Consider the following 17,190-nt stretch of genomic DNA (forward strand, 5'->3'; position numbering starts at 1 on the left):
GCACAGCAGTGTAGAATAGCTAGCTTCATCTGTTGCTTAAAACCTCTAAACTTTTATGGTATGTTACCCTTCCAGGCTATCTGAGGTAGATTCCGTGTTTTTTTAAAACCAGCAGTTATTGACTTAGGGTCTATCTTGAATGTGATAGAGAGAAATGATCTGATCAAGGTAGCTACCATTTCGCAGAATGGCTTTTACTATCGTTCCACTTCCAGTTATTTAATTTATGTGCAGGCAAGTGAGGGTGTGTCTAACTGGGACAGCAACATCTGGAGCTGGCTGGGCATCCTTAGATTACAGTTGTCTAACTGGGATCAACTTCTAATTGAAAGAATTATACAAAAGCTATCAGAATTAAAACCTGCTGTAAATCCTCACTAACTGTAAAGCTAGCATCCTCCCCACACCCCCAGAAAAAAGTCATTGGGACCATAGTCACCTTGATCCCTCATCAACCCCTCCATACAGGAACTCTCCTTTTGGACTGCGCAACCTACAGCTACACGCACACACTCACATCTCTCACACACATCAGAAATGTGATGGAATGTTCCTCACTTGATTGGATGGCAGTAGCTCCAATAAAACCTGGAAATTTAGGCCAAAGCACCCATTTGATTGGCATTGAATCTTCACTTTCCAGTTTCACTTCACTAGCGACAATGAATACAATTTACAAGAGGCTGCAGCAACTCACTGCAGCACTCTCCGAACCTGGGACCTCTACCACCTCGAAGGACATGAGCAGCAGATGAATGGGAGTGCCACCACCTGCAAGTTCCCCTCTAACCCGCACATCATCCTGACTTGGAAATATTTCACTGTTCCTTCACATCACTGGGTCCAAATTCTAGAACTCCCTTCCTGTCAACAGTGTGGGAGTGCCTACTCTACTTGGGCTGTCAGTCATTGAAAAAGCGGCTCACCACCATCACGTCACTTTTATTTATTAAAAAAAAATCTCTCGAGGAATAAATGTGTGCATGGCCTTTGGCTGCATTGAGTTTCCCTCCTTTCTGCTAATCTGCTAGAACAAGTACTTGACAGTTTTTGAGGTATTATGTAAGTTCATTTCTCACTGGGTTATCACTCACACATTTCCAATGCAGGAGTGATAAGACTATCATTTGAAGCCAAGAGCAACAGTTAGACTTCTTTCACTCTAGTTTATTCCAAGTCCAGGCAGTAGAAGGTATGTTTTGACATTAATGCCAGAACTTGAAATTAGAGTAGAGTCCAGAAAGCTTGAGTGCCTTCTCCCTATTTGGTTGAGAGAACACAAGGTTTTCAATCAAACCTCTCAGATTACAACTTGATCTAGCAAACATGTAGCATGCCCCCATGCTTAATTCCTTTTGCATCAGTTTATTCCCAAGCTCATATATGTTCAACAAGTAATATGTTTGAATTTCATCAATTAGGATTTATTTTTCAACAATTTTGTATCATCTTACATCCACTTCACTAATATGAAATATCTTAATATATTCTGTGAAATACTGATTACTAAATAACCACATTATTTTTGCTGTTGACAGCATTAATTATGTTTCCCAGTTAATGCTCCCATTAACTTAACTGTTACACATGTTGTCATTTTAAGTTCTCTCTGTGTGTGGATTATGATTGTATCTTTCTGAATTTTCTGCATGAAAAATCTACATTCATCAGTTTACACAAATTATGAGCAAAAAATTCAGCTGTTGAGGTTGTTTTATTAATGATCATTTGGTATCCTCTAGTGGAGAAATTCAAAACTGTTATTCTTTTATATAATAAATTGTGCAGAGCTTATTCAAATATTGGCTTAAATGTTCCTGTACATCAATTTAACTTTGCACACTTTTGTGGTTATATTGGACTGTGAAATTGGTTTACCTGAAAATATTAATATTTAAGTATTAAATATGACAAAGATAATCTTATGTTTGGCATTTGGTGGGAGAACGTATGTTTAAGTGTGAACTTTGCTCTTAAGTAACACATGGGGATTCCTGACCTGTTCTGAAAGTCGATATGCAGGTGCAACATGCAATTAAGAAGGTAAATCTTGAAATTTATTCAAAGATGATTTGAGTACAGATACTTTATTTTGGTTATTTAGAGTACAATTATGTAGAGACTTAATATGACAACTCTTGGGGTATTATGCAACCTTTTAGTCTCCATACTTAAAAAAAGATACATTTGCCACAGAGGTACAATAGTTCACCAACTGAATTCCTAAAATGCACAGGTTGGCCTGTGAGGAAAGATTAAATAGACTATATAGGCTGGACTTCACTTGAATGCAAAGTAATCATGTTTGATCGCTACAAATTCTTCCAGGGATTCACAAGGTACATTTATTTCCCTGACTGGGAATCCCAGAACTATTAATATAGCCTACCCCTTATTCCAAGACTGTTTAGGACTGAGAGGAGGAATTTTTTCAATCAGGGTAGTGAGCCTTTAGAATTCTTAGGCACATTTAGAGTCACAGAGATATACAGGGAAATAGATCCTTTGAACTAACTCATCCATGCCAACCAGATATCCTAAACAAATCTAGTTCCATTTGCCAGAATTTGGTCAAATCTCTGTAAACCCTTCTTATTCATGCATCCATCCAAATGCCTTTTAAATGTTGTAATTTTACCAGCCTCCATCACTTCCTCTGACACATCATTTCATACACGCACCATCTTCTGCATGGAAGAAGTTGTCTCTGAGGTCTCTTTTATTTCTTTCTCCTCTCACCTTAAATCCGTGCCCTCTAGCTTTGGACTCACCCCCCCAGGGAATTACCTTGTCTATTCACCCTATTCACACCCTGATGATTTTATAAACCTCTATAGGTCACTCAGAGCAGGAAAATAGATGTTTCAGGCAGGAGCTCTTCAACAGGAATAGTCGTTTGCCTGTTCTTTGAATGCTGCCTGACCTCCTGTGCTTTTCCAGCACCACTCTAATCTTGACTCTAATTTCCAGAATCTGCAGTCTTCACTTTCATCTTTCGGTCACCTCTCAGTCTCCAACGCCCCAGGGAAAATAACTCCAGTCTATTCAGCCTATGCCTATAGCCTAAACCCTCCAACCCTGGCAATATCCTTGTAAATCTCTAAATCCTTTCAAGTTTCACAACACCCTTCCTCTAGCAGGGAGACCAGAATTGAATGCTGAATTGCAGAAGAAGCCTAACCAATGAACTGTACAGCTACAGCATGACCTCTCAATTCCTATACTCAATGCACTGAAAGCATACTAAATGCCTCCTTCACTATCGTATCTATCTGAAACTCCACTTCCAAGGAACTATGGATCTGCACTCCAAGGTCTCTGTCAGCAACACTCCCCAGCAACTTATCATAAAATATAAAAGTCCTGGAGGAGAAAGTGAGGACTGCAGATGCTGGAGATCAGAGCGGAAAATGTGTTGCTGGAAAAGCGCAGCAGGTCAGGCAGCATCCAAGGAGCAGGAGAATCGATGTTTCAGACATGAGCCCTTCTTCAGGAATGAAGAAGGGCTCATGCCCGAAACGTCGATTCTCCTACTCCTTGGATGCTGCCTGACCTGCTGCACTTTTCCAGCAACACATTTTCAGCTCTATATAAGTCCTGCTCTGATTTGCCTTTCCAAAACGCAGCACCTCACATTTATCTAAATTAAATTCTATCTGCTACTCATTGGCCCATCTGATAAGATCCCATTGTACTCTGAAGTAACCTTCTTCACAATCCACTATACCATGTTGAGTATTTTCAAAATTGAGTTCTAGGTATATGACAATACATCTGGAGATGGTTTTGAAGATCTGCCATGATCCATTGAATGGCAGTGTAGGCTCAAAGGGCAGATCTTATAATTCATAATTATATGCATCATCTGGACTAACATTCCTCCTTGCTCTATTCTAAACTACTCGTACTCAGATTTTTTTTTCCTGGTCAACTTGAGTATTTCATTGGGTTTAATACTATTTCTAATTTCCCTTGTAAGTCATGGTTTGACCACCTTTCCCATTCTACTTTTGCACCAGACAGAAATGAACAATTGTTGCAGTTCACCAATGTGCTCTTTGAACGTTTGCTATTGCCTTCCACCACCGTCCTTCAAGTCATGCCCCCAGTCTATCATAGCCGACATGCACAGCAAGACTTGTAGATAGTACAATTTGTTGGTGCTGTGTAAGAGACTGGATAAGTTTGGGCTGCTTTCTTTGGAACAGAGAAGGTTGAGGGGGTGATTTGATAGAGATGTATAAGATAGTGGAGCATGGGCAGAGTGAATAGAAAGCAGCCTGTTCCCTCAGTCGAAGGGATAATGATAGGATGGCATCATTTTAAAGTGAAAAGCAGGGGGTCTAGAGGAATTTTGAAAATAAACTTTTTCATCCAGAGGGTGGTGAGGGTCTGGAAAATACTGTCTTTGAGGATAGTTGAGGCAGGTAACGTTACAACCTTTAAAAAGTGTTTGGATAAGCACTTGAAATGTCAAAACATTCAAGGCTATGGGCCCACTATTTGTGGCAGTACAGATTCGATAGGCAGAATGGCCTCTTCTATGCTGTGACTCTTTGTCAGTGGTGAAAGTGGTGGGTAGTGTAACAATCAAGCAGGCTGCATAATTCTAAATACCATTGATGTAAAATGTTTCTTGACATCCACTAATGCAGTCGTAGTTTTGACTGGTGCTTTGTATATGCTGGATTGGGATTGGGAATCTGGGCTGGGTTACTTGTCACTGAATTCCCAGTCTCAAATCTATAATTTTGTAACCACAGTATTCATGTGGTTCGTCCTGTTCAGTTTCTGGTTACTCCGGGATGTTCCCTGCTTGTGAATCTTACTCTGTTCTTCCTATGTTAAGTACTTTTTGTGTTTCTCCCTTATCTTTATTTAACATTTGATCACGAATCACATCGTAATGCTTTTTATATTTGCTTTTTTTGTGTGATTTGAATGTTTTATTTCATTATGTCCTAAAAATAAAGCATTTTTGGCTGTTTAGGGTAGGTTCGCAACTGCTGGACTACAAGTTGATAAGATAGCACTTCTTCCTGCATTTTTTTACACTTGATCTTCATTAGGCCATGTAGTGTTTTTCTGTGGGTTCCATATCTTCATTTGAGAAAATGAGAAAAATTAAAACAGATGTCAATGTATATCACTTTTACCTAGAAGTTTCTATTAACCTCAACGTGTTGCAATTATCTTGCTTTATTTTAGCGTGAGAGAATGCGTCAATATTTTGCTGTTGCAATTATCACAGTTCATCTGTTATACTGGTTTTGCAATTCAATAGAGATTATAGTTTTGATTCAGCTGTAAAGAAGTAGTTTCCCAGCCAGGAGCAACTTCCAACAAAGATTTTTTAAAATGTGCTCTAAGACACTGGAAATAATTAAATACTCATGATGAGTATCAAGAATAGTTGAATAAGTTGGGAGAAAAGTGAGTTGGTAAACAGAATACCATTCCCTGGTTGAATTGCAATGTGTTCAGTGCATGTTACAGTATAATTATGCATTTTTGTTTCCATGTGATTTCAGATGAGTTTAACAGAGTTATCATTCCTGTAAAGAGAGGTGAAGAGAACACAGATTACGTGAATGCATCGTTCATTGATGTGAGTTTTTACAAAATTAGTTTATCGTGCATTCTGAATGTAAAATCAAGTTTTCAATTAAACATTAGAGTAGAAACTACACTAGAACTTAGCACTTAACACAGCTTCCTGAAGCATTTTTCTCTGCTGTGAACTAGAATCTGCACTTTGCTGGTTATTCCTTAATTTTGCATAAATGTACTGGAATGTATGTTAGAAGTTACACGAGACCAAGTAATAGCCCAATAGATTTACTTGAAATCACAAGCTTTTGGAATGCTGCTTTTTCATCAGGTGAAGTGAAGTACACAGTGTCAAGAATTTATTAAGTTAAAAATCACACAACACCAGGTTATAGTCCAACAGGTTTAATTGGAAGCACACTAGCTTTCGGAGCGCCGCTCCTTCATCAGGTGATCACCGAAAGCTAGTGTGCTTTCAATTAAACCTGTTGGACTATAACCTGGTGCTGTGTGATTTTTAACTTTGTACACCCCAGTCCAACACTGGCATCTCCAAATCAGAATTTATAGGCAGAGAGATCAAAATATCATTCAAATGATGTGAGTGAAGTGTCAACAGGCTGAGTAATAAGTCACCAAAGCAGAAGTTGCTGGGCAAGTTCCAGTTTTGCAGCATCTGTAAAGTGAAATCAAGAGTTAACGTTTCGGGTCCAGCGACCCTTCCTCAGAACCTAAAACTTTAACTCCGATTTCACAGATGCTGCCACACCTGCTCATCTTTTCAAGCAACATTTGTTTTTATTTCTATTTTGCAGTATCTGCAATTCTTCTGGTTTTTAAGTCTCTGCAGGTGACCATACCATACTGTTTTGTGTTTGTAAAATCTTCCTCCCTATCTTGTTTGGACACCACCACCTTGATAACTTATTATGATTTCTTGACCTTAATTAGTTTGTACAGTTTTGGATTACTTGGTACTTTGGTTAGACCCTCGCATGAGACTCTTATACCTATCAAGTTATTCCAGTCATTTGGTTTGTCTCCAGCACCACCCTATTTTTATTTTTTTGTAATTATCCTTCTGCCTTAATTAACTGAGTTATAGGTCATCCCTTCACTTGCTATTCAGCTGTTGACACTTTACTCACACCATCTGACACTTTTGATCACCTGCAGAGACTTCTTATTCAGCCTATCAATACTCTACTCACACTATTTATATGACCTTTTGATCCCTGCCTATAAATTCTGTGCCTGATGAAGGAGCAGCACTCCAAAAACTTGTGATTTCAAATAAACCTGTTGAACTATAACCTGGTGTCGTGTGACTTCTGACCTTGTCTACCTCAGTCCAACACTTTCACCTCCACATCACGGAATATATGTGATATACTCACTTTTCTATTCTGCAAGGTAGTACGTGTGATTTTTGAGAATATTTATAACTCAGGTTGAGGTTCTGGTTGTAAGTTTGCTCACTGAGCTGGAAGGTTTGTTTTCAGATGTTTCGTCACCATACTAGGTAACATCAGTGAGCCTCTGATGAAGCGCTGGTATTATGTCCCGCTTTCTGTTTATGTGTCTTGGTTTCTTAAGGTGGGTGATATCATTTCCGGTTCTTTTTCTCAGAGGTAGATGGGATCCAAATTGATGTGCTTATTGATGGAGTTCCAGTTAGAATGCCAGGTGTCTAGGAATTCTCATGTGTGTCTCTGTTTAGCTTGTACTAGTATAATATTCTTACATACAGACAAAGAAGGACACCACTTTGACTGGGACTACATATCCATCCTCGGACAAGTTCAAACCTAAATGCAGCAAGATGTGGACAATATTCAAGCTTGGGCTGATAATTGATAAGAAACATTTTGCCAAACAAGTGCCAACTCAAACACAAAAGAGTGTAATCATCATCCCTTGACATTCAGTGGCATCTCCATTATTGAATTTCCCACACTCTGTATCCTGAGAGTTACCATTGACCATATACTGAACTAGAGTAGTCATCTAAGTACTGTAACCGTAAGAACAAGTCCAAGGCTAGGAGCCTTACAGCTAGTAATTCACCACCTGGCTCCCCAAAGTCCGTCCACCATCTACAAGGTAAAAGTCAGAATTATGAAGATACTTCCCAGTTATAAAGGTTAATTGTAGCTCCAAAAGGTTGATGCCATCCAGGACAGAGCAGTCTATTCAATAGCAGTGATGTGTACAATCTACAAGATACACTGCAGAAATTCACCAAGGCTCCTTAGTCAGTACGTTCCAAATCAATGACCACTACCATCTAAAAGTTACAAGGGCAACAGATATATGGGCATATCATGACCCACAAGTTCTCCTCCGAGCCACTCACCATACAGACTTGGAAATATATGATTGTCACTGAACAAATCCTGCAACTCCCTTCCCCAACATAACCTGTACCAAATAAACTCTTTAAGTTCAAATTGAAGGTGACAGCTTAGCAAAACGTTCTTGAGGCCAATTAGCACACTAATCTTAGGAGCTCTTGCAGGGATCTGCTGGAACTGAGATGACTGACCTCCAACAATCATAAACATGTGTCTGGTATGATTCCAACCGGCTGAGAGTTTATTCCTACGAGTTTTTTTAACTCCAGTAAATAAGAGCATATGGCCTGTAGAGGTTGTGCCCCCATTCAATAAGATCATATCTGACCTTTTTGTAGACTCAGCATCACTTACCCATCTGCTCAAATTTAATTTCTTTACTGTTCAAAAATCTATCTTTGCCTTAAAAACATTCACCAACGTAGCCTCAACTGCTTCACTGGGTAGGGAATTCCACAGATTCACACCCTTTGGGAGAAGAAATTCCTCTCCAACTCAGTCCTAAATCTGTTCCCCCTTATTTTGAGGCTATGCCGTGCAGTTCTAGTTTCACCCACCAGTGGAAGCAACCTCCCTTCTTCTACCTTATCCATTTCTTTCATAATTTTCTATGTTTCTATAAGATCCCCCCTCATTGTCCTAAATTCCAGTGTATAGTCTAGTCTACTCAATCTCTGCTCACCTTCTCAACTCTGGAATCAACTTTCTCTGTATCCCCTCGAGTGCCAGTACATCCTTTCTCAAGTAAGGAGACTGAAACTGTACACCATACACCAGGTGTGGCCTCACCAGTAACCTGTACAGCTGCAGCATAACCTCCCTATTTTTAAACTTCATCCCTCTAGCAATGAAGGATAAAATTCCATTTGTTATTTTAATTATCTGTTGCTCCTGCCAACCAACGTTTTGTGATTCATGCACAAGAACACGCGGCCCATTTGCACTGTAAAATGCTGTAATTTTTCACCATTTAAGTAGTCGTCCATTTTGTTGTTATTCCTACCAAAATGGATGACCTGACATTTACCAATGTTGTACTCCATTTGCCAGACCCTTGCGCACTCACATAACCTATCTATACCCCTTTGCAGACTTTCCTTGATGCTACAACCAGTCAAACGAGGCCTTGATGTCAAGGACTTGTTACTCTCGCCTCACCTCTGGAATTCAGTTCTCTCATCCATATTTGAACCACGATTATAATAAAAAGCTGAGTAGCCCTGAAAAACCCAAACTAGGCACCAAAGGGCAAGTTATTTCTGAGAAGGTGCTGCTTGACAGTACTTTGATGACACTTTCCATCACTTTACTGATTATCGAGAGTGGCCTGATATATTTGTCCTGAATTCTGTGTGCAGGACTCACTTGGGCAATTTTCCACACTGTCACGTAGATGTCAATGTTTCTTGGCTGATATGGTGTGGCCAATTCTGGAGCCTGCCTTCAGTACTATTAATGGAATGTTCTAGGGGTTTCTAGCCTTTGCAGTATCCAGTGCCTCAAACCTTTGCTTGTTATCACATGAGTGAGTTGAATTGGTATTTGTGATGCTGGGGACCTTCAGAGGAAGCCAAGATAGACCATTCATTCAGTACATCTGTCTGAAGATTGTTGCGAATGCTTCAGCCTTGTTTTGTTCACACTGATGTACTGGACTCTCAAATCATTGAGGACACTTGTGGAAATTTCTCCTCCAGCAAGTTGCTTAATTGCTCCCCATCATTCGCAACTAGATGTGGCATGACTGCAGAGCTTTGACCTAAATCTGTTGGTTATGGGATTGCTTAGCTTTTAGCAAGTTTTGAGAAGATTTATAGCTCAGGTTGAAGTTCTGGAGTAGGTAGCTGAGCTGGAAGGTTTGTTTTCAGATGTCTTGTCACCATACTAGGTGAACATCATCAGGATGAAGCACTGGTGACATGGCCCACTTTTTATTTGTGTGTTTAGGTTTCCTTAGGTTGGTGATGTAATTCCCTGTTCTTTTTCTCAGGGGGTTGTAGATGGGATCAAAGTTAATGTTGATAGAGTTCTGGTTAGAATGCCATGTTTCTAGGAATTCTTGTCTGTGTCTCTGTTTGGCTTGTCCTAGGATGGATGTATTGTCCCAGTCGAAGTAGGACAACCCAAACTTTGGGTCCGCTACGTGGATGACACCTTTGTAATCACTAAACGAAACAAATTAGAGGAAACATTCAAGACTATCAATAATATCCTTATTGGCATAAAATTCACTAAAGATGAGGAAAACAACATTCCTAGATGTTGCAGTAGAGCAAACACCCAACTTCAGACCAACGTCTACAGGAAAACAACACATACTGACCAAATACTGAACTACAGAAGCAATCATCCCAACACCTACAAAACGAAGTTGCATTAGAACATTATTTCAATCAGTAAGGGAATCAAGGGAAAATATACGCAATGTAGCTCAGATTCACCTTGATATCATTGAAAGGTTTCTGACCGAAGTTCCTCTCTCTGAAACTACGTACTAAATTCTACTGTGTTATGGTCACTGTTTCTGAGGGAATCTTTTATTCTGACATCATTTATTAAGCCTGCCTCATTAGAATTAGATTTTATTGTTACATACATATTGCCAGATCCAAAATTGCCTGATCCCTGGTTGGATCCATACATATATTAGAGTCATAGAGATATACAGCACGGAAACAGACCCTTTGGTCCAACTTGTTCATGCCGACCGGATATCCTAAATAAATCTAGTCCCATTTGCCAGCATTTGTCCCATATCCCTCTAAACTTTCTGATTCATATACCCATCTAGATGCCTTTTAAATGTTGTAATTGTACCAGTTTCCACCATTTCCTCTGGTATTGTTCGAGGTAATGGTCCCATATCCACTCTATTCTTCCCCACGGCTTCCTGTTCCAATCTGACCCTACACAAAGATTAAAATTGCTATGTACTGCCTTTGTCGCATATCCTTATTATCTCCTGATTTATTCACTGTTCTACCATGTATTGTTATGCAGCCTATAGACTACTCATTTTGGGTCTGTTTGTCCTTTTTATTTCTTACCTCCATCTGTGTGGATTTTACATCTTTCAATTCAAGATCATTTTTTGCTATTGTACTTATATTTCATACCAACAGTGCCACACCATCCACCCTTTCCTTTCTGCTTTACCTTTCAAAAAATCGTCTTCCCCTGAATATTTTATTCGCAGCTTTAATCTCATTGTAATCATGTCTCTGTAAGAGCTGTAAGATCACACTCAGTTGTCTGTATTTGTGTGGTTAGTTAATTTATTTTGTTATATATGTTCCACGCATTCAAGTAAATTGCCATCAGTTTTGCTGTCTTACATATTTTCTTATCAACTTGTTCAGAGATGTTATTGCACACCTCTGGAGCAGATGGGATTGAATCTATGTCTCCTCACTCCAAGGTAGGGACACTAGTACTGCACCACAAGAGCCCCATTATTTTTGTTTTATGGCCAATATTTCCCCTTTGACCCTATTTACCACTTTTTCTTAATGTTTGTATCCTCTGTTCCTTCCTGTCTCACTCCAGGCATCATTATCCAAATAGCTGCCCTGTAGTTCTGCCATATCCTGTTGCTTTGTGAGCTGGTGCTTTTGCATTTCCCCCCTCCCAAACCCTCCTCCCCTTCTAATTAGTTTCAAAATCTCTGTACAGCCTTATATTTGATTTGCCAAGGCACTTGTTCCAACACAGTTGGAACATGAGAATAGCTGATGAAGGGCTTATGCCTGAAACGTCGAATTTCCTATTCCTTGAATGCTGCCTGACCTGCTGTGCTTTAACCAGCAACACATTTTCAACTCACATGAGAATAGCTGTCTTCTATACCAGTCTCTTTGAGGGTTTTTGGAGCTGCTGTGTTCCAGGCTGTAGAGAACATTTCATTCCATTCGTGACTTGTATTTAGTTGTCCGTGGACTAGCTTTGAGTTAAGTTAGTAACTGCAGAATTCCCAGCCTCTGACTTGGTTTTGTTGTACATACATGACCAGTCCAATTCAGCTTTGAGTCGATGATAACCCCAAAGATGCTGATATTGGGGAATTTAATATGGTAATGCCATTGGGTGACAATTAAATTCTGTCATGTTGGATATGGTCATTTTCTGGCACTTTTGTGGCACAATTGTCACTTCCACTTATTATAAAAAACCTTAATGTCCCGGTCTCACTGCATATGGGCATGGACTGCTTCAAGACGCGAGAATCTTGAGATGCTTTAGTGAGGTCATTAATTATTCCTGTCTCATTACACAGGACCAGCTGAGTAGTATGTGCATCTGTACACAATATTGGCAATAAGGTGTGATTACACTATTGGAGGTGCAGAAAAGATTAATAAAATCCCTACAGTGCAGGAAGAGGCCATTTAGCCCATCGAGTCTGCACTGACCCTCCAAAGAGCATCACACCCAGAATCAGCACACTCCCACCCAACACTATAATTCCATATTTACCATAGCTAACTTGCCTAACCTGTAAAACCTTCATCACTGAAGGACAATTTAGCAAGACATAACCTGTATATCTTTGGACTCTGGGAGGAAACCTGACAGGGAGAACAGTGCAGGAAAGCATGAGGGGAGACCTAATTGAGGTATAAAAGAATGAGGAGTATAGACAAGGTGAATAGAAAGCAGCTCTTCCCCTTAGTTGAAAGGTAATAAACAAGGGTGTATAATTTTAAGGTTTAGAGAAAGACAGGAGGTTTAGAGGAGACTTGAGGAAAAACTTTTTCACCCAGAGTTTGGTGGAAATCTGGAATGCACTGCCTGTGAAGATAGTTGAGATGGGGCATCACAACACTTAAGAGTACTTGGATGAGCACTTAAAGTGTCATAACATTTAAGGCTATGGCTCTAGTGTTGGAAAGTGGGACTAGTGTAGACTTGGGTGTTTTTGTCAGACTTGATGCACTCAAGGGTCTCTTCTGTACTCTATGATTCTAAGTCTGGAATGGTTTTGAACATTATACAATGAACAGTAAACATCCCCACTTCTGACTTTGTAGTTTATTTTTCTAATCAGTCTGTTCAGAAATGTTATTCACCTATAGAGTAGGTGGGATTTGAACCCGGGTCTCTCAGTCTAGGGGTCGGGACACTACCACTGCACCACAATATGGCCCGCTTTGTAATGGGAGGGGTCATTAGATCAAAAAGATAAGCAGCAGGTGAGCATGTGTGCAGGAAGGTTGAAATACAAGGCAGGCTATGAAAGGGGCAAAAAGCAAGGATAACTCAGGAGATATTATTAGATATGTTGGAAATCATGAGAGTATAAAAATTAGCACACGGGCACTTTACCTGCATGCTCATAGCATTCATAACAAGATCGCGGAATTAATGGCATGTCGCGAATGGATGTGATTTAGTAGCCATTACGGAGATGTGTTTACAGGATGGTCATGACTGGGAGTTAAATATCCAGGGCTATCAGACTATTCGGAAGTACATGCAGGAAGGTAAGGGAGATGGTGCAGCTCTGATATTCAATGATGACATCAGGGCAGTGCTGAATAGCGTTGAATCTATTGTCATGCACATGATGCAAAGTGAAAAGCTTTGTCTTGCAAGCAACACAGAGTTAAGTAGCACAGATAAGTAAATAATAGGTGAATAGCAGCAAAAAAACAAAACACAGGTACAGGCGAATGTTAAGAGTTTGTGAGTCTGTTCAGTATTCTAACAATAGTAGGGTAGAAACTGTTTTGAAACGTGTGTGTGTGTGTGTGTGTGTGTGTGTGTGTTTTTTCAGGATTCTGTACCTTCTCCCCAGAGGTTGTAGAAAAACCTTGCCAGATTGGGATGGATCTTTGAGAATGCTGGTGGCCTTTCCTTGACAGCGGGCCTGGTAGATGCTTTCTATAGATGGCAGGTTGGCCTTTGTGATTGTCCGGGCGGAGTTCACCACTGTCTGTAATCCGATCTTGAATTGCCATACCAGGTAGTGATACATCCAGACAGAATGCTCTCAATGGCGCACCTATAAAATTTGGCAAGGGTATTCGCCATCATGCCAAATTTCCTCAGCTGCCTGAGGAAGAAGAGAAGTTGTTGGGCCTTTGTAACCAGTGCATCCACGTGAAGAGTCCAAGAAAGCTTGTTGTGGATGACCACTTTCAGGAGCTTGACACTCTCCACTCATTCCACCTCTGTGCTGTTAATGTGTAGGGGAGCATGAGTAACATTCTGCCGAAAGTCAGTAATATGTTCCTTGGTTTTGCCGGCATTGAGAGCTAGGTTATTCTCAGTACACCATTTTTCCAGGTCTTCCACTTCCCATCTGTAGTCTGTTTCATCACCATCTGAGATTCAACCAATTATGGCGGTCTCATCAGCGAACTTGTAAATGGCAGGTATCTGGTATTTGGCGATGCAGTCATGGGTATACAAGGAGTACAGTAGGGACTGAGAACCCACCCCTGGGGGCTTCAGTATTGAGTGTTAGTGAGGGTGAAATATTCTCCCAAATCTTCACTGATTGTGGCCTGTGGGTCAGGAAACTGAGGATCCAGTTGCAGAGAGTGGGGCTTCGTCAGAGATCATTAAGTTTAATAATCAATCTTGAGGGGATAATAGTGTCGAAGGCTGAACTGTAGTCAATGAGTAGGATTCTTGGGGTCAAGATGTTCCGGGGGGGGGAATGAAGGGCAAGTGATGTGGCATCTGACATGTTATGGCACGTGGTAGGGATCTATTGGTCCAACAGGCAAATTGGAGTGGGTCATGAGTAGTGGGGAGGCTGGAGTTGATTAATGCCATTACCAGTCTTTCAAAGCACTTCATGACCACCGAAGTTAGGGTCACTGGGCAGTAGTCGTTGAGACATGCTGCATGAGCCTTCTTTGGCACAGGGGTGATGTTGGCCTCTTGAAACAGACAGGGACAGTGGCCTGCTGCAGTGAGAGTTTGAAGATGTCTGAGAAGACTTCTGCCAGTTGATCTGTGTATGCTCTGCCTGGTCCCATCACTTTCCTTGGTTTCACACAAATGAAAACTGATCTGACCTCTGATGCGCAGTGACTGTTGGGATAGGTTTCTCAGGGCTTGTCAAAAAAAGTATTACCTCTCTGCTGAAATTCTGCTCAAAGCAAGCATAGAAGACATCGAGACAATCTGGGAGGGATGTGTCATTGTCTGCTATCTTGCACTGTCTCTTTTTAGAACCTGTGACGTCATTCAGTCCTTGCCATAGTCGCTGGGTGTCTGCCTCGGTCTCTGATTCACCCAGGGTTTCCTGTTGGAGAATAGCGGGATTGACTTCCTCGGTATGCAGTCCTCTACACACTTGCTGATAAAGTCTGTGATGGTGGTGGCGTACTCGTTCAAGGAGTGTGCGGACTGCTTGAACATGGCCCAATCAGCTGATTCCAGACTGCACCAGAGTTGATCCTCTGCCTATTCCAATCAGCCCTGCAAAGGGGTCTCCTGCTTGAGCTTTTGACTGTAAGCTGGGAGAAGAAACACAGCATTGTGGTCGGAGTTCCTGAAATGAGGGCGGGGGATGGAGCGGTAGGCATCTTTCATAGTGGTGTAACAGTGATCTAAAATGTTTAGACCCCTGGTGGTAATGTTTGGTGGTACTTGGGCAACACCCTCCTTAGGGGAGAAAGTGAGGACTGCAGATGCTGCAGATCAGAGCTGAAAATGTGTTGCTGGAAAAGCGCAGCAGGTCAGGCAGCATCCAAGGAACAGGAAATTCGATGTTTCGGGCATAGGCCTGAAGAAGGGCTTATGCCCGAAACGTCGAATTTCCTGTTCCTTGGATGCTGCCTGATCTGCTGCGCTTTTCCAGCAACACATTTTCAGCCCCACCACCCTCTTTAGGTTGGCTTGATTGAAGTCACCAGTTACAATAAACAGGGTCTCAGGGTGTTCCATCTCCAGGGTGTTAGTGGTAGCGTACAGCACATCCACCACTCCCTCAACCTTTGCTTGTGGCAGTTTGTACATAGCAGTTAGTATAGCAGCAGTAAATTCCTGTGATAGATAGAAGGGGCGGCATTTGATGGTGAGGAATTCAAGGTTTGGGGAGCAGGGTTGCAATGACCATGCACCACAAGTTGTTGATTAAAAAGCAAACCCCCCTACCCTTTGTTTTACCCAAGGGCACTGTACGGTCCATACGATGGATAGAAAAGCCATCAGCCTGAAGTGCACAGTCGGGAGTGGATGCTCTGAGCCAGGTTTCTGTGAAGCAGAGTACACAGTAGTCCCTCAGTTCACGCTGGAAGCTGAGCCGTGATCTGAGTTTGTCCGTGTTCTCCAGAGATTGTAGATTCGCTAGGAGTAAGCTAGGAAGGGGGCCTTGAAGCCATGTAGTCTCAGTCTTACTCGCAGACCGGCACGATTAACCAGCTTCCTCGCAGGTTTCTTACATTTGAGTGGTCCATAGTCTGGTGGAGTGGATTGTGACTGCTTCCAGTTAAGTGATCCTTCCTAGGACCCTGTGGTGCAGATCGGTTGCAGTTTAGTGTAGTTTTGCAGAGGGTCTGCGTAGGACCCAGTGTCGCAGGTAATTTACGGTGTGGTTGTGTTTACGGGAGGGAGTTTGCTTAGGACCCAGTGGAGAAGTTCCTGGTTTCATCTGCTGCCGATTTGCTGCTCCAGGTCCAACCGCGTTTTTTACAGAAGTATTTGGGCTGCTCTCCAGATACGTTCTGATAGATTTCACATCAGGCAGGCGTCTTATGAGGCCGGGAGCGTTCCATGTCGGTTCACCTTACTGGGGCCAGTCTTTCGCATCCCTCTATTTTCTGGCAGGCCTCAAGCCTGGGGCTCGCGCTGGCTCCCTCTGGCTTGCCTGGCCTTCTTCTGAACTGGTCGGATGGGTCATGGGCACCATGAGGTTTGCTGCCTTCATCCAGTAAGCTGGTTTTGAGGATCGGAGGAGCTTCAAACCTTTGAGTTTAGATAAAACATACTTTTAAAAATTACTAATAACTATGCTATTAGGTTTAAAGAGTGTGAAATGATTGTAGGAAATAGGAAGCTTAGATCTGCATACAGGAGCTCACAAGGTGTCAACCATATCCAGCGCCATTTTGCTTCTTCAGTGGTATAGGTTTTATGGAGAATAAGGTTTAATCCGTTTGGGTGGAAATTAGAAATTCTAAGAAGAAAACGTCACTGATAGGCATAATCTATAAGCCACCAAATAATAGCATCACCTTGGGGTGTGCAGTAAGCAAAGAAATAACTAATAACTGTTAAAATGGTATGGCAATTATTACACGTTGACTGGTCGAACCAGAATCTGAGATAGTTT

The 17,190-nt window shown here is 41.4% G+C and overlaps 1 protein-coding gene across 6 annotated transcripts in view; it reads left to right on the plus strand.

Moving 5' to 3' along the window:
* LOC132825897 (receptor-type tyrosine-protein phosphatase alpha-like) overlaps window positions 1–17,190 on the plus strand; it is a 298,285-nt gene that overhangs the window by 253,842 nt on the left and 27,253 nt on the right. For all 6 annotated transcript variants that reach the window (XM_060841716.1, XM_060841555.1, XM_060841887.1 and 3 more), the window contains one exon: window positions 5,532–5,608. In XM_060841716.1, coding sequence (XP_060697699.1) covers window positions 5,532–5,608 — 77 coding nt within the window. The remainder of the gene's footprint in view (window positions 1–5,531; window positions 5,609–17,190) is intronic.

This window comes from Hemiscyllium ocellatum, chromosome 1 (genome assembly GCF_020745735.1).
Source record: "Hemiscyllium ocellatum isolate sHemOce1 chromosome 1, sHemOce1.pat.X.cur, whole genome shotgun sequence".
Lineage (NCBI taxonomy): Eukaryota > Metazoa > Chordata > Chondrichthyes > Orectolobiformes > Hemiscylliidae > Hemiscyllium > Hemiscyllium ocellatum.